Source organism: Apostichopus japonicus, chromosome 4 (assembly GCF_037975245.1).
Source record: "Apostichopus japonicus isolate 1M-3 chromosome 4, ASM3797524v1, whole genome shotgun sequence".
Classification (NCBI taxonomy): domain Eukaryota; kingdom Metazoa; phylum Echinodermata; class Holothuroidea; order Aspidochirotida; family Stichopodidae; genus Apostichopus; species Apostichopus japonicus.
The window spans coordinates 16,231,993-16,255,983 of NC_092564.1; the positions used below are offsets into that span (position 1 = coordinate 16,231,993).

Sequence of the window (23,991 nt, forward strand, 5' to 3'; positions counted from 1 at the left end):
TCAGTAAGTTCCGTCGATTGCTCAGTTCTAAACTGGATATGTAGGAAGAGCTTCGCCACTCACAGGACCATCCAAGGGCGTAGGAACCGGGGGGCTGTGGAGGGGCGGAAGTATCATTCCGCCCCCCCCCCCCCGCTTCGCAAGTCAGAAAACCCCTTTTTCATTTCCAAATGAGAAAAAAATCTCATTTGGAGCACCAAATTGCATCTAAGGCCAGGTGAAAATGCAAAATTATATACAAAATGGAGTGGGTGGGTTGAAGTGTGCTATATTGCACCAAATTGCATCTGAGGCCACCTGGAAATGCAAAAAAAAATCCAAAGGGGGAGGGGGACACCCCTCCCCTTAGACCCTCCCCCAGGCCGGACATCAGTCTTCAGCCCCCCCCCCCACTCAAAAGTACCTTCCTACGCCACTGGGACCATCAACCCAACCGAAATGTACATGATTTTACATGTACGTAGATGCCATCATTGAACATGTCGGGCTTTTGTGATCTAGCCGATTACAACACCGAGCCACGCTAGCTGTCAGCCTGTATTTCGATCTGGCAAGGTCAGCTACAAATTTTTGTATTTTCGCAAAATGGCTTCCAATAGGCCGTCGTCAAGGACGCTCGCGGTAATTATCTCATTTCCAGATAAATCTTGATGGAAGTTGTTTCAATACTTGATTAAAATGCTAAACTACTATTCCAATGCATTTTTCATTGACAATTTCCAATACTTTTCCACTGTGACGAAGGGAAGGCTAGTCTAAACATGTATGAATTATAACGTAGCCTAACTAGGCCTAGGCCTAGGTAAGCTAACTGGTATGACTATGAGAACAACAGTACGACACCACTCCGTATTCAATCAAAGTGTCTGTTATTGTTAACAAATTGCATAAAGATCATGTTTTTTTTTTGTCAATCTCTCATCCCGAAACATATGTTGATAACATTAGGTTTATGCCCCACATCATTCAGAATGTAGCATAGCCCCTAGGCTATGTGAAGTAGGCTAGGCCTAATGTAGGCCTAAGACAGATTAGCCTAGGCCAGTATAATAACTTAGGAGAGGCTATATATCTATTTCTTGACCAGAGTAGTAATGTAAATTATAGGCTACTGCCATTAAACAAGCCATTGCACGTTGAAACAGCGCTTTGCCTTCTCAGATCCAAGTGACATAATTAATATGTTAACTAACATTAGCCAATGAGATTTCGTGATTTGATTTTATGCCGATGATTAAGTGGCAATACCTTAAATCTGGTCACCAGGCATTGCTGATGACGTACCACTAGGCGGAGACTAGTACTGAGTACAGACTGGCTTTGCCAGCTTCTGACCTTGACTTAAACATTGGGAGTGCCTGTAACTTGTAAGCATTACAGGGAGTTCAGTCCAATGATTATTGGTAATTATTTTGACTTAGACCTTAATATATCTATTGTGGCTTTAAATTTTGTGGGGCATCAATTATGATATAGATACAACTATGAAAGTTTTTGGCTTTAAATTAAGCCTATGCTCATTGTTATAGCCTGCTAGCCTAGCCAAACATAAGGGGAGGGGCTATCCTAAATAAGGGCAATACAATAAGAAAAGAAAAATGCTATGAAATTTAACCACACATGAAAAGTTTAAAACAAAATATATAAAAATGCAAGCAATAAATAAGTAAATAAGAAGCCTAAATAATTATCATTCAAAAAGATAAAACTAACATGCTCAGTTATCATCTTTTAGTTTTACCTAATTTACATTATTGTACATTCACACACTATAGCTTTTCTGGCTGAAGAAACACCACAAATTTTCCCCATTAGTTTTTCCAACAAACTTACAAATTATATATGCTTGGCAGAAATCCTCTTTTCCTAAGGCTGAAACAACAGTTTTTTCTATGGGGGGGGGGGGGGGGCACTAACTGTAATTAATGATAATCCATGTGTGCTAGCTTATATTATATGATTATTTTGCATGTTCCAAAATGCTGTACTGTTTTTATGGTACATGAATAAAAGTTTGCATAAAATTTGAAAAGATTGTAAAACAAGTAAAGTAAAGTTAAGTAAAATTTATTGATATTCATCATTAAATGACAATATAATAAAATGGACTACAGCATCTCAAAAATAGGTTAAAAAAAGTTATCTATGTATCATACAATTCAAAGTTTTAATACTTCTAGGTAAAAATGATCGCCTAAACCGTTCTGTTCGCATACGTGGCATCGTGTAAAATCTACGTGGTTTCATATAAAAATCAAAAAGAGGGTGTTCGGAATCCTCGACTATAGAAGAAGCACATAGACATATGATACGTTCAATAAAATCATCCGTGATGGTAGAATACAACTTGACGGATTTATTCAAGTAGTCTAATTGTCCTTTAGAACAGGATGATAACCAAACTGGGCCACAGGACACAAGGAAAGACAGCACCATTGTCTGAAAAAGCCAAAGCTGCTTATCAAAATCTAAGCCAAAGCCGGCGAGCCTACGAATACAATATAATCTCTGTTTAGCTTTTGCTGCCAAATTATTCACGTGGGTATTCCAAGTAAGCGAGCTGTTGAAGGTTAATCCAAGATATTTAAAATCTGACACAACCTCAATCACATTATTGTCAATGTACAATGGGGCATAACTTTGCACTGCACGAAAATCAACAATCATTTCCTTGGTTTTCTTACCATTAATAAGCATTTAATTATCCTTGCACCAATTCACAGTATACTCTATGGCTGCAAAATAATTTGTTAGACATTGTGGGTTTTTATCGGTGCACATCCCAATTATGGCAGTATCGTCTGCATACTTCAAGATATAAACATTGTCATAACAAGAGACTAATGAATCAGTATAAATTTCAAAAAGTAATGGGGACAAGCAACAACCCTGTGGAACACCAGTGTTAATTACGAGAGTATCACTGTTGACACTGTTACAGTGAACAAACTGTGTACGATTAAACAGGAAATTATAAAGTAGAATAATTACATTGTTACTGACATACGCCTTCATAATGTCCAGTAATTTAGAACAGCAAATGGTATTAAATGCAGAACTGAAGTCTATAAAACAAATCCTTGCATAATTACTAGGAGTGTCCACATGTTGACGTAGAATAGTGCCCAGAAGCAGGCAGGCATCCTCCGTCAATCTGCCACTGCGGTATGCGAATTGGTATTTGTCCAGTGATGGAATACAGTTCAATATTTCGCTAGGAAGAAGTTTCTCGAAACACTTCATTAAAACACTGGTTAGTGCATTAGTGTCTCTGCTTTCACTGCTTTTCTTATTCCTCCTAATGTAAAAGCATGGAAGGACCGATAGAGTGTCCGACATGAATGAACCCTTTGTAGCAGCTCAGTGAATTTGAACTGAAGCCAATTAATTCTGCTGCATGACCAACAACACTGCTAGGTGATTGATGTCAAAATATTGTCTGTGAAATTAAGTTCTGTTTGTTGTCAGGCCATGATTTTGCATAAAATTTGATCCAACAGATAACATAAGGGCTACCTTTCCATCTTAACACATGTACTGTAGTCATAGAGGTGTCTAGACTGCCATGCACTTAAAGTGCATTGCATAATTTGGGACACAAAGACAAACTTGTAAGGTCAAAATGAGGAGTAAAATGTATCATGGTAAAACTAGTGATTGTCTGTGTGGATGTTTGCATAGTAGTTGCAGTACGTGCACGTGATTGCCCGATTAGTTAAATTTAATCTCATATCGCTAACGATATCACTTTGATACTTTTTCGATAGATGTATTGACCCCGAGATTCTTTGCTTTTTAATTGCGTACGTAAGACTGTTGAATATTTGACCATTAATTGCTCAATGTTGTCACCAAATGAATATTATATCTTGAATATTTAATAAATTTTGTATTGATTTGAATGAGTAGATTGTCATCATACGGTCTATGCTATGTATCTGTTAACCTTTCTTACTGTAGTCAGTGTTTAACCTTGGTTCATTACAGGCTCGTCCTCCGTCCAGCGGTGGTGGCAGGAGATCTGCGGGTAGAGAAGTAACCGGTGCAACAGGAGGAAGCAACAGGGACCTCTTATCAAGAGAAGAGGAATATATGTGAGTGCAAATATATGTCACTTCAAATACTTACTTAAGTCAGTTGAAAGCACTTAAGTCATTGCAGAGCAATTAAGTCAACTTAAAACATCCTAACCCCTCCTTCCGAAAAAACACCCCGCTCCTTCCCATAAATATGCCACGAGAATACCTACGGTAACCCTGCTTTCTGTACATATAAAGTGTCATTCATTTAATTTATTAGTATAACTTACTCTGTGTGAGAGCTCATGGAGGTCTACTTATAGAACACACAGTTGAAATCATATTTCGAACATGCATATATCATCCATTGGAATGATTTTCTTTCAAATTCAGAAAAGGTTAACGAAAAATACAAAACTTTCAAATTGATTATAGTTGCAATGCCTACAGAGGGCTGCTTTAAAACAGTAAAGTGAAGCTCTAAATAAAACCATTATCTAGGCAATCATGTACATGTTGAATACTAAGATGCAAATACTGTAGAACATGTTGAGTTTCTTTCTACGGATGAATTGCGATGCGAGTCGGCTCTCATTCCATCCATTCTGTTATATATTAATCTCTTAAAGGCGGCTGAATGCAGAACTGGAGGCGAAAACAGCTACCCTGATTCAAGAAGCAGAAGAAGTTATGGTTAGTGTTTTCAAAGTTCTGTTTGTGGTTTGTGAAATGACACATTTTAAGATGTAGAAGACCAAAATGATCTCACTGCTTCTTCAAGACATCATGTCAGGATCTCGGCCTTAGAAGGATACTCCGATGATTGAACTTCTGCGTCTTTCTGCAATCTGCAGGTCTCAACCACATCCTAATATAGCAATTTTATTGCAGAGATCATACCATATGTTTCCTTTAAATTTTAGTTAAAATTTGATGAATGCATCCAGTTAGAGATGGCATTTAATTGTGGGCTGAAAATTAATTAAGAGCTGAAAAAAGTCTGAAAATTTTTGAATTTTATATTATCATTTATTCATTGAGGAAAATAATACTCTTGCGAGAAAAAAAAAGTTTCACATTGATTAAATTACAAATTAAGAAAGCATTGGGAATAAGAAAACACTCTAATGGTATCACTTTTCAAGGACAAATCAAGAAAATTGATATATTATAATCATATTCATAATAGAATAAAAGCTTTTCAAGGACATCTGCTGTGAAAGCATCACAGACCACTTGATCACCAGATCTACTGCCAGGGAATAAAAGGAGGGATTTAACTGGTAAAACTTGTTTATATATTCAAACAACCATATCTACAGTTGAGTTAGGAACAAGATATTGATATGGGACTTTCATTTAGCTGCGAAGTACATTATCCTCTTTCATAGAAGTGTCACAATATCTGTCGCCAAATATGATCATTGAAATATGGCCAATATGAAGGTATCGTCATTTGAAAGTTTGCTCGATTCAAGGCCAAAAAATAAAATTAAAAAAATCAATAAAAAACCAGCTGCAACTTAACATGTTATCAGGATTATCTCCAAGTGCTTTCTAACTGTGATGATGTCACTCATGCATGTGTTGCCAGATACATTAATAAATCTCAACAACTGAACCATCACATTTTCATATTTTAGCTAAAACTAAAACTGCAGCCATGACAACATATCAGTCATTGTTGAAAATTTGCTGCAGAGGATGAACGATTTTCAATTCTGGTATTTGATGATGATTCCTAATATAAATTAAAATGATGAGCTGTTGGTCCCATTAACTACTACCCTATCTCTGTCAAATTTAGCTTTAAGTCGTATAGTTGACATTAAACCTAATCTCTGCATCGTAAGTCATCCATTTAACTTTACTGTCAAATTTTATCGTCAGTGAAATTTTTTAGTAACACCAATGGACTTGTAAATCATTTCAAGTGCTATGGTAGCTTCTTATAATGAGATCTGAATATCTAGCTAGTGCTTCTTTCAATATCTGTTTTCGGTTTACCTTTTTTTCAAGCAGTGACAGTATTATTTGTCAGAGTCAAACTTTTCATTCAATCAATCAATCATTGATACATTCATTCATTACTTTGGAAAGTAATAAAATTACCTACCACAGAACAAGTCCTGTTTTGAACAACATTTTAAACGGTGTTTAAATGTTCTTTACATTTTGCACTTGCTGCGGTAGAAATCACCATTGCAACTGTCTGAAAAATTATAAAAGTTTGTAACTTTCATAGCAACAACAAAAGAATAAAGGAATGTTATATATGACAAAAATTGATGGTTTAACTTGAAATCTAAAAAAATAATAATCAATTTTATGGTACACTAGTCTGCCCACAGATGACAAACTGGCTCTTTTCCCTTCTTACTCTGCAGCGTGAACAAGAGAGTGTTCTGAATCATTCGTTTAACAGACTTGAACTGACCTCTGACCTTACAGAAGGTGAGAATACTGCTCTGATCTTTGAAACAGAACCACCTGGAGTAGCAGATGACATTTCAAAGGTGAGTTCTCATTCTAAAGTGGAGAGAGAAGGGAGCATAGTAGGAATTTCCTTTAATCCGTCTTTTCCCAGCACCTCTTCTCTGTCCTCTCAGAACATCTCACAGAATATTTTAACGAATCCTTTGCTTGTAAGTAGCAAATTTTTTATAGTGGAACTGAATTGAATTTGCGATATTGTAGGTAATATTTTAGCTGGTATTGCATCACAAAATGCTATGCAAAATGGGCAAATTGCTTGATAAGTGCAAAGGTGTGTCCAGCAGGTTGGTTTTTGTACACAGAAAACAGTATTAATTTATAAGAGAAGATTCAGAGGCTTCAAGATTGCTTCTCAAAATTTGAATGCTAAACTATTCTCTGTATTGTTTACAACCATTTCCCTAAAGAAATAAAATGATACATCGTATGTAAACACTTCTACCTTATGTTTCCCTTGATGATGTACATACAATAAGTATTTCCCTTGATAAATGTACACACAATAAGTGTTTCCCTTGATAATGTACATACAATAAGTACTTTCCTTGATAATGTACATACAATAAGTATAATCTCATTGTGCTTTGTGTTTCCCTTGATAAATGTACATACAATAACTTAATAAGTATTTCCCTTGATAAATGTACACACAATAAGTGTTTCCCTTGATAATGTACATACAAAAAGTACTTTCCTTGATAAATGTACATACAATAAGTGTTTTCCTTGATGATATACAACAAGTATTTCCCTTGATGATGTACATACAATAAGCATAATCTCATTGTGCCTTGTGTTTTCCTTGATAATGTACATACAATAAGTTTTTTTCCCTTGATGAAGTACATACAATAAGTGTTTCCCTCGTTGATGTATATGCAATAAATATTTCCCTTGATAATGTATGTATTTTCCTTGATAATGGACATACAATAAGTATTCCCTTGATAATGCACAAACAATAAGCATAATCTCATATACCCATTAATACCCTTTCCTTTTCTTTGTAGTATGTTACAAAATGTAAGCTTTAAATCACTCAATCAATCAATCCAAAATGGGATGACATTCTGCCTTCTCTTGACTCTTAACAAGGTGTGAATCATTTAGCAAAATTTGCACTTGTGTGACAGCTGAAGTTTTAAGTTAATGAATCGAAATGAACTACAACCGTATCACGTTTAAGAGCTGAAGGAAATAAGAGAATTAAAGATGATAAAAGTCAGTTGTTGGTCAGCAAATTCATCATTTATTTTCTGATGACATCACAGAATTGGCAACCATATGCTTTTCTTGAAGTAGTTATTAAGGTTGTGCCTAATCGATGGATCGCAATGTAACGAGACTTCACTGTTTCTGAGTGGATGTATATTAAAAAACATCAAGAAACTGCATTGGTTTTAACATTTTGTCAGACTTTTTCCTGCTTCCTCTTTTTACAAAATTTTATCCTTTCTCTCACCTTCTCTGTCTCCTTTGGTCCCATCAAAAAACAATATTTATGTAATTTTTCCAACAAAATATATTATCAACAATTCATCTGTGGGGGAAGTTTGATGCCTTCAGAAACTCTGTTTGGTCTGAAGTATTATCCATTAGTTTAAGAGATGACTTCCTAGTGATGAACCACAGTAATGACAGACCTTTGTCACATGATGCTGCGGTTATGAATTACCAAGAGTTTCAAAGACTCGAAGTGTAAACAATTTGCTTTGGTGAATTACTGTTGGACATTTGTTTATATATCTTTACTGTACCACCTAAGAAATCATAACTCTTTCCTCTGGGAACTGTACTGTACATATAAGCAGAACACAGTGTATCAGAATTTAACTGTAAAACGTGTTGTTATGGCTTGATGGTAATATTCTTATTGAAATATTTTCCATTTCCAACTTTTATGACACAAAAATTCTTTAACCTGTAAAAGCTTGATTTTGACCAGTATTTATTTCTATGTGCAAAGCTTTAAAAAAAAAATAAATAAAAAAAAATATGACTTTAATGATGATCAGAAATTCTTGAATGTGTATACAATTCTTTGATCTGCCATGTTGAATAATGAATATATTTATAAAGAAACTTATAACTGTTACAATATGTTTATGAAGACCGACATTGACTGTGTCGTAAAAACAGCAGTGGAGTATAACTCTTCCCTCGTTGAAGTTTTGTAGTTTAAGAATTGTCAAAGTGTTCCTTGCACCCTCAAGTCATTCATGATTGGTTCAAGACGGAGACATTTTTTCCATCACTGGAGAGTTTCTTTTCAAGTAGAAAATTTATGGAGCGAAATGAAAGCCCTCTATTTTTTTGTCTTCTTCTTAAAGTGCCTTGAATCTTAAAGGAGATGTGTGTAAACCCAAAGTAGACTGTACACTGAATGGAACATTACAGTAGAGACAGTGTTTAATAAATACAATATCACTGTAGATGGATTGTCGTCTCTGATTCTTAGTTCAACTTCACTTTATACATAAAGGAAGAAATACAGCTGTGTAGGTACTGTCTATCATTTCTTTTGATTTAATTCATTCCTTGTTTCATTTTAAAGCAGCCACCTTGTGTTTGTTCTTCGATTTTTACCTAGCCTTTTCACAATAGGAATGAACACCCTCCCCCCCCCCCCTCCCTTAAATATTGACCGATTTGATCTTCGGCTATTCAGAAACCGGACATTTTTACCAACTTTAAAATTACATGTAGGTCTTTAGAAATCAAGTTGAAACTTTTCAACTTTGACTTCATTAGTAGCAATGATAATTTGACTAAAGTTAAGTTTATAGCCCTCATTATGTTGGGATTTTGGTATTCCAGTAACATTGTAGAATTTGTAGAGGGGCAGATCCAGGGAGTTTAAGAAGGACAGGGTGTGGCCATGTGTTTGTTGAAGTGGGCTCCGATGTAGGGGGATCTGCCCCCCCCCCATTCCCCTCTCCTTCCAAATTGAAATTTGATTGAAATGATACATTGTGAGGAATGATTAGGCTATACATTAGTTCTACACACAAGGTTGTGTTAATAATTCCTTTTAATTTCTTATATGGGGTTTAAAAGGATGGTGAGGTATACACCCCCTACCCCTCCCTCCCCAGTGGATCTGCTCCTGTTGTTAGCATCAACTCGAACAGCAAATGTAATCACATTATATTCCTTAATGTGTCTTGCATCATACCACATTCTAAAGCCTACATGTTTCCCTACCATTGTGTTTGATAAGAGGTTACACATTCCTAGAGAGATATCATAACTCATACACTGTCATATTCATCCATCTTTTGCAGGCCTTGATGTCCATTTGATATTTTGCAACATTTCCACCACCTTCCAACTCTCATGAGCCCTCAAAATAATTTGCATAAGAACTATTCTATGTCCCTCGCCTCTGAAGGGAAAAAAAAAAACTTGAATAAATTTCTACATTGGTGGAAGAACTCCTTCGATGTCGTGAATGCGATATCTGTAATGTTTCTGCTCCTTTTAGCTTCATGGTTTCAAAACGAGCCAGGTTTAAGCTAGCTACTGTACTTTTGAGATTTGTTTGAACAGCTAAGTTTGTTTTTCCTGCGTACATCATCGACTCATGGTGACCCACTCATAGCTTTCTGTACTCTTGCTGTTGTATTTTTTTTCCAGTCTGTAATTCTGAGTAGTGTAAGTTTGTTTTCCTTACATACATCATGTGCTACTCATCTTAACATCTTGTGTGATATTTACAACTTTCTCTTTGTGACATGGAAACTTGGAGGGAGAAAAAGAAAGATTATTCACTCACCTTCCACCCCCCCAACCCCCCCCCCATTGCATATTGCTTTGCTTTGTGTCAGTTTTATCAGAGACAGATATTTTGACAACCAGAACTTGTAAATCATAAAGATGACGCCTGAAATTGAATAAGACCAGAACATTTTCATCAGTCAAATTTCTTTTTTACCTCCATCAAGTCCTGTACGTGTGTTTTTTTTTTTCCAGAAATATTGTGTAAACAATGCCTGTCAAGTACAGACCAAAATAGACTATCATAACATACAAAAAGCCATGCGTCATGATTTAACGATCCATCTCGCAGCCTCAGCATTACCAAAAGACGATTTGTTGCAGAGAACAGTGACAAATTCTACCCAATCTCTGGTACATTAAAGAGAAGGTTCATCGATCGACAGACCAGATACTCAGAGAGAACGATAATTACGCTACTTTTTCTTGAGTATAAACTTGTTTTTTAGGAGTCTACAATGCTATAAACTTGAAGCTTCCCAAAATGGGGGGGGGGGGGAGGGGGGGAGACAATATTTTGGCTAGTGACTGACAAACATTCTGAAAACATAACTGTGGGTGGGCTAGGCCAACATGTTCCTGACACATTAAAACATGATTTTGATGAGAGGGAGAGTTTTTACTTTTGAAATCGTAGTAAGTCGGAATAAAATCAGTAGTCTACTACTTTATTCACCCTCTGTATAATGATTTATCTCTTTCTGGAGAGTTTCTGGAACAAGCCATTGTCTTTCCTTTTTCTCTCTCTGTGTTGTTTGTTTGTTTGTCTTCCCTGTATTTTCATCTTTGGGAGTTTTTGGGACGTTTGGATCGTAATGAAATCAATTCTCGAAAAGGATTCAATATTAGATTGACGAACCATAGCAGGACTCGATAGTCATCATCACGAACATCATAAACATCAGGTTCTTAAATAGATTGTATCTGTGTTTAGTATATTGTATCTAACATTGCCTTTCATTGTTTGTATTCGAAATTTATAGTTCTGTTTGCTTCATTTGTTTTGTTATTTCATTGGACACGTTACACAAACAGTAACCAAATAAAACTTGAAATAGCTGGTACAGAGGTATAGAGAAAGAAAATAAACTTCATATTTTTTGTTAAAGAATTTGGAAGGGAAAAGAAAAATGCTATTGGAAGCAGAAAATGAGAGATTGTGACCAAAACTTGATAATATGTTTACGATTAAACCTTAATCGGCTTTCCCGCTAATTATAGTATTATTATATACATCTGTAGATAATGTTATATGATCTGTAGATACTGTGACAGGTCAAGAAAACATGTCTCCAATTTGGTCATTTAGAGGGTGAACAGAGTTTAAATATTTTTCTGTACTGGCCATGTCATGATAAGGTGCAATTCATGTTTAATGTGGAGGCAAATAAATTCATGTCAATTTGTGGGAAATTCTACCAAGGAAAGGTAGAGTAATGTTATAATCTATCCTGACCAGTAGTTCAAATTACAACAACTTCTACTGAGATTATTATATGTGTAAAATTGGGTTGGCCTGACGTTTCAATCCTAGCAGGATCTTCTTCAAAGGCTAAATGACAAGTTACAGTAACAGAGGGGACAAAAACACACACAGAATACAAACAGGTTAATGAGCATGGTGAACACAAAGAGATAGATGTAAGGGGATTAGTAGACATTTAGCCTTTTAAGAAGATCCTGCTAGGATCAAAACGTCAGGCCCTCTAATTTTTACACATTCTCTTACACAGGCTCTCTAGTGGATAAGCAGTTTGCTAACAGTTTTATTTTATTTTTAGATTATATACGTGCCATAAAAATGTACACCTACGGTGGAAAATGTCAATTGCAGACTTTTCTCATCCTAAGAAAACATCATGTGGAACTCTATAGATATGTTGTTATTAAAGCACTAACTATGGAGAGTACCAAAGTAAATGGAGAAATTTATTTAACAAGGGAGATGTATGTATGTATGTATATATTTTAGATCCTCCTGCAAGCAGGAACTCGCAAAGAAGCCATCATTGGCTTATCAAAGCCGCAAGCTGACCAAATTCAGTCTCTTAGATTCATATTTTAACGTCCATGATTATGAATTGTCAATTGTCAACAACTTTGTAACTAGACGACATACATTTATCTTGGAGTGACTCAAACTCTGGACCTTATGATTGAAAGGCACCGGCGTTAACCACTGAACTAACACTCCTTGATGATTTTTCAAAGTGACATTGGTCTAGTGGTTTTTATCCTATGGTGAAGAAAGTCAATTAGACAATCATGTTAAGAAGGAAGGAGTTGCATTAATATCTCGGCTCCAGATTTGAGTATCAAGTCAAAATGAAAGGTTTAAAATTTAAGCTCCTGGGATCTGGTAATTCTCTTGCTTTGAGAATGGTTTACATTGGACAAGAAACACATGTCAAAGTGAAAGAAACTATAGGATGGCAGTAAAAATGGTTGATTAATTTTGAAGATGGATGTTGACCGTGATTTGACATATTTTGGGTTCATTTATTGATGGTCTTTTTAATGTTTTGTTGAGAGGGAAGAGATATTTTGTAAATAATCGATTTCCTTACAAGAGTATTTCTGTTCTCCTTTTTCAGCCATCTTTAATACCAGCTGCTAACCTCGACAAGAGACCAGGCTCAAGGGGAAGACCAAGCACGGCCGGATCCAGAGGTGCTCCTGGGAAAGCTACGAATAAAACAAACAAACGGTACTACAAAATAAATAAACGGATGTATGGATAGGATCCATCCATAATTATATCCATAATTCCATCCATCCATAACTCCATCCATAATTACATAATTCCATCCATAATTCCATCCATCCATAATTCCATACATCCATACATACATCCATCCATCCATGCATCCATTCATAATTCCATCCATCCATCCATAATTCCATCCATCCATAATTCCATACATCCATACATACATCCATCCATCCATAATTCCATCCATCCATAATTCCATCCATCCATAATTCCATCCATCCATAATTCCATCCATAATTCCATCCATCCATAATTCCACCCATCCATCCATCCATCCATCCATAATTCCATCCATCCATAATTCCATCCATCCATAATTCCATCCATAATTCCACCCATCCATCCATACTTCCATCCATCCATCCATCCATCCATAATTCCATCCATAATTCCACCCATCCATCCATAATTCCACCCATCCATCCATCCATCTATCCATCCATCCATCCATAATTCCATCCATCCATCCATAATTCCATCCATCCATAATTCCATCCTTCCATCCATCCATAATTCCATCAATCCATCCATCCACCCATAATTATATTGGAATATGAAAGTTTGGTTGCTACATGGTAGACATAGGGAAAGCAACAAACATCAGGATTGAGATACAACAGGAAAAATAAACATGAAACCACTTCAGGAGGTCATTGGGTCACTTAGTAGTGAAAATGAATTCAGATAAATGGCGAATGGTCAATGACAGACAATTTCTAAATTCAAACTTGTGAAAAGCCCTCAAAATAATTTGCATGCTTGCTTGCTTGTTGATATTTAAACATGCATAAGTGTTTGCCCAGAGTATGCCTTGGCTACTTTACAAAACGTGTCTCATCAGGACAAATGTGATAGAAAGTCTTGTTTCCTTTGTCATAATATGCTGGTAAAAGTATTGAGGTCAGAAAACACAAAAATAACCAATGGGAAAATAAGAGAAAGGGGGGGGGGGCGGGGGATTATCATTTCCTATTTGGACTTTCCAGTTGATCTGTAAATACAACAGTGTATTTGTCTTAAGCAATTTAACAGTTCATTCACTCTTTTAATTTGGAATAATTCATTTTCTCAGCCTCATACCTATGAGTATCTATCAGTATCTTTCTCAAGTAAATTCAACTAATGATCATGTCATCTTTCAAACTTCAAGAAGCATCCCTGTGCTGCCAGTCTGTCTCCATCTTCTGATTTAAGCACCGCTGCCTCCCACGTCTGGGTCAGCCAGCACACCCCACATGACAATTCGTTTGAAATTCATAGTGAACTTTCACCTCCAGTAAAATTAGACAGAGTGGTGGCGACCTTTAAGGAATTTGCTCTTTATTGCTTCAGAAAATTTAATTTGAATAATCGCAAACCCCTTTGCTGTAATCCCATGATCTTGAACTGCATTTGACTTTTGCTCCTCATCACGATTTGCTCTCGCAGACCTAAGTCACGTGCAGCGTCAGCAGCCTCTGCCGCAGAGGACGTCGCCATCCCCCGCCAAGGGGTGGCTGACTTCAGCCTGGGAGATACCATCAGCAACATAGAACGGAGGGTAGAGGCGGGCGGACCGGCGGACGAATTTGATGGGATGGACGACGTTCTCCCTCAGGCTGCTGAGGGTATGGGCTCAGGTAAGGCTGGTTTACACATGGTTAGATTGTAACATAAACTAGAAGAGGGTTGGCTTGGATTGCTTGTTGCTCATAACTCATTTTTGTCCTCAGATCATTTGAAAAATCAAAGGAAATATTATAGACCTATGCTACTCACTTGCCATTTTCTTGTCCATTGTACATAGAAAACCAGATGAAGTCAATCACACTCATCAGGAACAAACCAAATGTTAAGACCTGTAAAGCTTGTCAGAAAGAAAAGTTCCAGGAACATTTTCAGTCTCATACAGTAGCAGCAACTATCATTAATATCTGGTATATTTTACTAAAAATGGAGAAAAAAAATGGTCAGACAGGTTTATTATTTGCTTGGAATGTTTAAGAAGATAGGTGTTAACTTGAGACCTGATATCATAGGGGTGCTCTTTAAGCATGTGGAGGCCAGTCTTTGAGAAGTGTGTGAGGCAAATGGGATATAGGAGAGGGGACAAGGGGAAATATAGGAGTAATATCCTTCTCTTAAAATCAATAAGAAATAAAGACAAGAGGTCTTTCATAATGTACTCCCCTGAGGGCTTAACTTTATTGAAAGTGAAACTAATGGCAAAAGTATAATTTTTCTTCTTTTTTTTCCATTTGTGTTGTAACAGACACCTGAAAGCTGTTTGGTGCAATTAACTTGTGCATTCATTTTATGTGCATTCATTGTTTCTTCATCTTTTTTATTTCTGTTCCTATTATTGTTCCTTTCACTTCATTAATTATGTTAAGTTTTTCACTTTTTTTCAAGTTTTTTTCAAGTTTTTCACTTTTGTGTCTTGAAGTTCTTTTTTCTGAAATCATTGTAAGTAACTACATCTCAAGTCTTTGTGCTGGAAGTACGGTTTTACAAGCCAGCTACCCAATGTTTATAATAATTACAGACTTACATTACCTTTTGAGCTAAACTTTCCATTTCTAAGCCAATTTTCTCTGGTCTTTTTTGCTCCAGAGGCGACGATTCGTTTCTTGAAGGCCAAGCTGAGGGTGATGCAGGAGGAACTGGACAGCATATCACAAGAGTGTAACCAACGGGTATGTTGTATCTTGTTGCTTGCTTGTTGTAGCAGTTTGAAGAACTCCTCACATTACCCAGTCACAAAATTATTCACAGAGAATAAGATGAACTATATCCAGTTTCTTTTCAAACGGTGAAGAAATAGCCCAAAATAAAAAATATTGTCGAGAAAATTTTAAAAAATGGAACCAAGTCATTGTTTACTACTGAATATTCAGATTGGTGTAAATATGTATGAGGGAACTGCAATAGTTTGGTCTACGGATTACACTGCTCCCATTAAATTTTGCAGGTCTGAATTGATTCGGTTATTATTCAGCTGCTCTTAGATGAATTGCTGAGAAAATGTAAGATTACAATTTTGTCCTTGGTTTCAAATTACGCCACTATCATATTTCAGTTATATAGATAATAAAAATCCTTATAGATGAACTACTAGCATCAAAAAAGGTTTAATTTTGAGCATTGTGCATTGTTTTTTTTTTCTTCATATATGTTTACAATGAACTTACAAGTAGTGCAAGTAATCAAAGAAATGTTCAATAATTGAAAAGTTAATTAACTTTCCTTTATCTATCCTATGGTTATCAAGTACGATCTTGTCTTTATTTTCCAACATATTTGGGGGGTTTTTCTTACTGTGTCTCTAATCAGATTTCTCTGCTTCATTGAAATCAAACGTTATTGACGCGTAAATATCAAATGGGCTGTAAATTTCTCTTTTGAAAATGGAAAATGTTGACAGCAAGAAAAAGGTAAATTATTAATAAGCCATGAAACTGATCAGAAAGATATGTGAAGACTTAGAAAATATGTGTACCAAGATTTGTTCTGTTAGAGACTTTATATCAGTAGTAACTTTCAGGAAGAAACTTGTTTTTGCTTCAGTTGTAACCATGGAATCCCCGCCCCCCCCCCCCCCCCCCCACGGTCTCCATTATTAGTAAGCTCTTGACATTTCCCAGTCATGCATCCTCAAGTTAAATCCTTTTTAATGCCTGATTATCTAAAAAGAACAATTTAGTTTTCAAAATGAAAACATTGCATAATAAGAAAGTACTATTAATGTTACTTTAGTGGTTTTGATTTGATGTGCCAGGCAAAATAAAAGCTCATTGGCATCTTTTGGATTTGTGTTGGTTGGTGTTGGTTGTTGTTGGATGGAATACCAACTTCTTAATAAGGAGACCTTTCATAAATATAGTACTATGCTTACATATGTAATGATGTGAATCTCTAGTGTTGCTAAGTTTGGTCACTTTAACTTGTCTGTCTGTCTGATTGACCTGGAAGGGAAGTTATGTTTTCTGAAGCAGACTCAAAAAACAGTCTCAAACCATCGAATGACAGATAACAATTAATTATCGACATAGTCTACCTTCGCAGATTGCTTAGCATTGGCCACAACTTTAACCGGTGCTGAAAGTTGCTTTCAAAAAGTACATCTCTGAAATGTGGAATTCCTCCTACTTGTTCTGTCAGTAGATTTCTAAGACGGATCAAAACGAACGTCATCAATTTCTTGAGAACGGAAGTCATCTCCGCGAGTGATAGATAACAGGATTGGTTCGCATCAGGAGTGACCTGTATCAAAATTGTTTCTGGCAGATCTGTTACATCACTCCGTGTAACTAGAAGCGAATAGCATGGTTTATTGCCATGCTGTAATGTTTTAAAGCTTTGGTTTATTAAGGTATCTGGCAACAGCCAGTTGAGAGTAATCATCGCAGTAGAGGATATGACGAGAATCTGTTCTGCTTTTTTTGCAATGAACAACTCGAGGATAATAAAATGTCTGAGAGGAGTGCATTTGCACTTGTAAGAAGGCCTGAGTTCACAGAATATTGACTGCCAACCTAACGTTTCACAAATATTCAACCTCACCACTTCTTCAAGTTAGAAAGGGTGTCACTTTATACAGTTTGTCGTAACTAGATCTATTGCATAAAGGTGGCAGAGAAAACTGGCCTCAATGATTTTCCTGTTTTTACTTTTGTTTTGTTTTGTTCTGTCTTTTTAGTTGTTTTTTTGGTCATACCATTTTTTTCACAAGCTTGTAAGAAATTTCCTTAAACATTGTTGTGTTGGGTTTGTTTTTGGAGGGTTGCATTATTTTGAATATTAAAATAAGGTGCTGTCTGTCAGCCGGGGATATGTGGTGCTATTTTCACAATTGTAGTTGTTAGTGTAGTTACTATATAGGATCCAAATACCAACCTCATCATCCAGGGCTGTCAGAAGAGGGATAAATGTGGAGAGGGGAGAGGGGTGGTGGTTACAAACTTTCAGTGGAATTGATACATGTGACTTCATTTCAGTGGGCAGAACATTGAATTACCTCAGAAGTTCCCAACAAATAAATCATTTGTGTATTATGTACCTTGAATTTCAGTATCTGAATGTTTTTCCAACAAAAGTGTACTCTTTAAATAAAATCAATATTAAGATTTTTCAAGAAAGGGCTATTTTTTTTTATAACGAAAGGACATATCCTAATTACAGAAAGATGTTAAAAAAGTGGCACGTTTTCACAAAAGTTGGGGGGTATGGGGGATGGGGAAGGTGGCGTGTCCCCAGGCACTGCTGTCCCTGACAGTATCTGATAAGCAGACAGTAGTGCTCTACTATATGGAGCGATCCCAACCAACAATCAAATTAGTAAGAAATGGAATCTCCTTGATAGTTGGAACCCTAACCAATTACTTGTTCACTGTTTGTAGGAAGAATCTAATGCCAAACTGGAGACAAAGGTCAAAGACTTGGAAGATGAAAGAGGTAGACTGAACCGGAGTCACCAGAGTCAGGTCAGCCAGATCGATAAATACAAGAAACTAGCAGAGGAAGCTAAGAGAAAGAATGATGGACTGGAAACACAGTTATCTGGACTCAGAAAGGTAAGCAATGATGCAACCAGGGCAGGGCATGGTCAGTTTCATCTGTTTGGTGTCAAGCTCCTAATTTCAACGTTAAGAGGCCATGGTGGCAGGTTGCACAAGGGATCAGCACCACTGAAATTAAGCTAGGAGTGTGACTTATTGAGTGGTGGTATCAAAGTTAGCTAAAGATAAACATAGATCGATAGACTGACAGACAGAAAGATAGACTGCATTATAAACTAAGAACTGGAGGGTTGATAAACTTGAGGGTGCAGGTCCAAGCAATACTAAGCATATATAAACCCTGGATCAAAGCAGAAGATGGACATTGGGGTGTTGATGGTAGAATACTACCAGGTCACATATACTGTTCCCTTGGCCATATAGCAAGTCTCCTTGGCCACATGTTGGCTGACATGTGGGCTGACATGTTGCCTGAAGGCTGACGATAATTACCCTGCAACAAGAATATTTGAGTAGAGGAGTGAAGATGTTTGATCGAGTACAAATTGTGGTTAGTTTGTGGCATGAATGTCACACATTGTTTCCATACCTACCAGAGAATCTGTTTTCTTGCACATGTAACTGATCATTTTGAAGACATTCTAATCACCAGCCCACAAGCCCTCTAAATATTTTGTGGAGTGTACACTTCAAGCATAGTTTATATAGAAGTTTCAGGTAGGCATGTTGTAAATTTCTAGCATATTCATCTTGAAATAGCATAGATGTGCATGTATTTGTGGCAACAAAAATTAAACCAGGTTTATTTGGACACAACAGGACCCAGGGATTATCTGAATGTGCCTTAAGTAACACAGAATAGCCCAGTTTCTTATAACTTTGTGTATAGTTTGCTGTAGTATAAATGGTCTGTATGTAGCACAATTCATGTCTGTTAAGGTATTAGCGGTTGGATGCCAGAACCGCATACTAGAGTGCAGATAACCCAGGCAGTATCTACTACAAAACAAACCAACAACTTCCTCGCTCCCCAGGAAAAAATTAGAAACTTTTATAGAATTTTCCTTGACCCTCAGCATGACACCATTTTGACACACACACTAATGCCACAGGTTAATCTCCAACCCGCCTCCCCCTTCCACTCTGTGCCCATGACTAAAACCAATGAAACTTGAACAAAATGGAACTTGATTTATATGAGGGTTTCTTAAAAATTTACACTTTTTATTATTTTTACAGGAATTGGAAACGATTAAAAGATCTCAAAAGTCTTCAGCCTCTACTCACAGTGCCACAGAAGTCAGGTTAAACAGAGCTCTGGAAGAAGTAGAGAAATACAAGTCTGAGTTACAGAGAGCAAAACTCTCATCAAGGGTGAGGTTTTTATTATTTTAAATTTTTTTTCTTAGCGTAGCAAGGTATTTAATACGTTTGTTACTTTGACTTTCTGACAAAATCAATGTGATGTAGTGTTGTCAGCAATATTGATTGCATTTGGGTAATGTTTGGGTAAATTAGCATATCGCATCTTACGAGCAACATGTGCTAACAGCAAATCACAAGCCTGCTGTTTAAGTGCTACTAGCCATTGCAATTAATATTAACATCTTACCAAGTGAACTGCTTCTTCCAAACCAATATCAGCAGCTTTAGCAGATTCCTGTTGGACACTCTTATAGCACAGGTACTTGGGCCTAGCCTAATTTACATACATAACTCTGGTCACAGCTTGTTGCATGTTATCAAGTCATTGGTCCAGTTATTAAATGACCGCACAATTCTTCGAGGGATGTGAGGGGGTAAGTGGGGTGGGGAGGGAGAGTTGCTGGTAGGGGAGAATTTATCATTTGTTGGAGACAAGAATATGTGTGCATCAGTTTAGAATGTGTACATTGAACAATGGTCACATAGAAAAAGAGTTAAATGATTCAATGCAATAATGCACTCAAGTTGACTGCGACACAAACCATGACCTCTAACAATGACAATTCACCAGCTTGATCGTATTGGTCATTCGATTAACCATGCTTCGTTTGCAGGTGTCCATCTCATACTGTAACTGTCTCATAGTTGCTAAGCAGGCCAAGTTTGTTAACAAAGTGAAAGTACATATTGCTGAGAAGTTGAGTAAAAGAGATCAATATCGTCAACATCAATATCGTCAGAAATCATCAGGGCATCGGGAGAAACCTGAGCCTGCTCTCTTTCATGCCATGACTTCTTGGTATTATTAGCCTTAACTAGATTCATCTGTAAGCCAATCCTTATATTTGCTTTTTTATTTATCTATCTGCCCGATAATATTTTTGACTTGGCACTCTTTCTCATCTCTGATAGGAATCGTCGGAGGGCGACAAGAGACGAACTGAACAGCTCTTGGCAGAGAATAGAAGATTAGAGAAACAGAAGAATGAGTTAATGGCAGGATTTAAAAAGCAGCTTAAACTGATTGATGTTCTTAAAAAACAGAAGGTATATCATCAACCCAGAGAAAACAGAATTCTGGTTTTATTTATCCCTGGAAATTTAGGGGTTTTCTTTTGGAGGAAAATGTTCAATGCATCCTGGGCAGCATTTGAGGTTGACATGTTTCCTACCCAGAGTGAACTTGAAGCAAACAGGTGTGATGTCATAGAAGCACCCTGACAAATTTCTTGTATGTTTCTCCTTTGAAATTTACATGCAACTTTCTATGTCAAAATTGGAATGCATCACAATACAAACGCCTTACAATCATTGGTGTATAGTTGACTTCAGATCCCGGCACTTAGGTCAAGCTGTAGCCTTATCCAATTCAAGGTCAAAATTATAAAGTGAATATAAAGACAAACAAAACGGTTTGTTGCCGTTGTGCAATTATGAAATCACACCTGTTTGCTTCAATTTCACTTGTGGTACAATCAGTGATCATCTCAATTATAAATATTGTGATAACACATTGACACAAAATAAGAAACAGGACACATGTAGTACGCATCACTGTATGTGACCGTTTTGGGAGCATGATATAAAGTATAATCTCTTTCAACACTTGAACATGATTGATGGCTGGAAAAGCTGTGTAGATGCCTCTCCCCTCTCAGACCATAAAATAATAATCATGCCATGATGGTTTGAACATAGTTATAATGGGTTGGTTAATGTTCCAATCATGTCTTTAATTTTTAACTCTCTGGATGTTCTACTTATGTTTCATGGTCATTATCCACCCAAAAAAAAAAACAGCTCTCAGAGGAAGCTTTTGAAAGGTGAGAAAGTCTTAAAGTTAGGCCACACTTGTTGTGCAATTCCATGTAGCAGTTGATGCTTGTATATGCCAGTGTGACAGTTGGACTGTTGTTGTCTGTAACTGTTAATATACAGACTGTAATTCAGCCATCACTCCAGTGGATGTTTGTAACTATGAAAAGCATGTTATGGCTATTGAGCTGTCACACTGGTGAACTGTCACACAAATGAACAGTCACACTGCCTGAGATTCAACCGTCAATCCATATTGGTTGACGACGACTACGAAATCAATTCCTGGTTTTTCTTTGTCAATGAGGTGCATGTGTTTCTCCCTCCATTTTTTATTCCAAGTTGAATGGTGCACTGAATTGCACAGGTATTACTGTCACCTAACTTTATGAGTGCTATATCCCTATCATACTGAAATGAAACATCAATAGCCCTCCATCAGGGCTTTTTACAGCTAATGTATTTATTAATGGCTACAAAATCCTTTCATTTTTCAGATGCACATCGAAGCTGCCAAAATGCTTTCTTTTACGGAGGAAGAGTTTGTCAAGGCCCTAGAGTGGGGATCATAATCAGAGGTTAGAATGCAGCAGGATCTTTGAAGCGTTGATGTCCATGAACTTTCAAAAGATGATGGTTGACTCTTCAGCGTTTTGGAGCCTCCACATTGAGCCCAGGTCAAAACCTAAGATGAGTATTTGGCTACGTGAGTGGTCGTAGGAGATGTAAGAGGAAAGGATGTGCTCGAGATGAATAAACACCTGAGGGAAACAGAAGGAATTTTAAAACCAAGCAAATTCCGTGATGGACTTTAGTTGATGATGTGGTAGTCATAGAGTCACATGAGAATTGTCTTTTTTGGCAAGTGAAGGAATTGAACAACCAGAAACTGAGATAGCTGTTTGATGATGAGACTCGGATTAAGACAATTATGAGAAATACAATCCCTTTTGGGAAGATGGTGGACTTGACCAGAAGAACAATCACAATTTGTAATGGACAGATATTCTTAATTGAATACTGATAAAACAGAAAGGATGTTATTGGGGCAATACAGAGGACTGGGGGTGGGGAGGGGGGGTGCTGGAGATACCTTGCATAGCCTGTGATGTTATGGAATATAACATACATGGAAGCACTAGAGGTAAACATGTCTATCTACAGTCTGTTATCTATAGCAAGGTGAGATATTGTACTTGAAATGTGAGGAAGTGTTTGTGTGTGTGGATCAGAGAAGAGGGGGGGGGAGGAGGGAGTGAAGGATCAGATATTAACTTTTTCACTATTGTTAACAAAGCTAAGATTGCCGGGTCATATACTTGGCCAGGTTTAGGGGGTTCTTATTACATTGTTTATAAGGTACCCAGGTATTTTTTGAAGTTGTGGCGTGTGTGCATGGGACAAAGTTATTGGACGTTTGGAAAACAATATCGGGAATGGCTACAAAGATTAAAGATGCTCTTAGGAATGGTAGCATTTTTTTGTACAGTTCATATTTGATTAGGGGAAGAAGATGAAGCATTTAAATTTTCACGATGTTGTCTGCCACTTATATTCCTATAGCTGTATGTTTATTGGATGTGGTTGGGAGGTATATGAAGGTGCATATGAAGGTGCCAGCCCCTTTGTTCATGGCTGTTAACTATAATATCTCAGCAGGTTTGCTTGTCATATCTACACATTAGGTGCATCTGATAAAGCAAACCATCCAGATTTATATTGGAATAAGATTCGAAATCAAACTCCCAAACAACAATAGAGCGAGTCAAAACCCATGAGTACGAGCACGATAGCAGAAAAAGGTACACGAGTAAGCGCAGGAGAACAGACTCGCATAATCCAAGTCTGGTAGATTGCGCACACGTGGCCGGTAAACCTGTTGTGTACTTGTGTTGGTTGTATCACTGAAAACTTAGGTAAACCTTTGAGTTATAATGTAATTCATTATGCGATAGTCGTTTCTATAGTAACTAATATCTACTCAAGGGAATCATTGTGACTCACTAACAAATACAATTGCCTAGTCTTACCTGATAGTTGTGTAGCTGATGGACTCTGAGAAGTCGCCTGAACCGGTGACTTGCATACTGCGTTTAAGTAAACTCCTTCACACACGATCGGTATCCACCAGTCAAATTTCACTTGACATAGTCAGGCAAAGTTCCAAAGTCGTGGAAACAAATGAAAT

General features: G+C 36.9%; 1 protein-coding gene across 1 annotated transcript in view; it reads left to right on the top strand.

The window, feature by feature from the left end:
• Nucleotides 1-484: 484 nt before the first annotated feature.
• Nucleotides 485-23,991, top strand: part of LOC139966598 (testis-expressed protein 9-like) — a 25,270-nt gene continuing 1,763 nt past the window's right edge. The window contains exons 1-11 of the mRNA XM_071969800.1: nucleotides 485-621; nucleotides 3,988-4,094; nucleotides 4,649-4,712; nucleotides 6,407-6,535; nucleotides 12,887-12,999; nucleotides 14,494-14,684; nucleotides 15,658-15,740; nucleotides 18,444-18,617; nucleotides 19,803-19,937; nucleotides 20,901-21,035; nucleotides 22,301-23,991. The exon at nucleotides 22,301-23,991 is cut by the window's right edge and continues 1,763 nt beyond it. Of these exons, the coding sequence (XP_071825901.1) occupies nucleotides 586-621; nucleotides 3,988-4,094; nucleotides 4,649-4,712; nucleotides 6,407-6,535; nucleotides 12,887-12,999; nucleotides 14,494-14,684; nucleotides 15,658-15,740; nucleotides 18,444-18,617; nucleotides 19,803-19,937; nucleotides 20,901-21,035; nucleotides 22,301-22,375 (1,242 nt within the window). The 5' untranslated portion in view covers nucleotides 485-585 and the 3' untranslated portion in view covers nucleotides 22,376-23,991. The remainder of the gene's footprint in view (nucleotides 622-3,987; nucleotides 4,095-4,648; nucleotides 4,713-6,406; nucleotides 6,536-12,886; nucleotides 13,000-14,493; nucleotides 14,685-15,657; nucleotides 15,741-18,443; nucleotides 18,618-19,802; nucleotides 19,938-20,900; nucleotides 21,036-22,300) is intronic.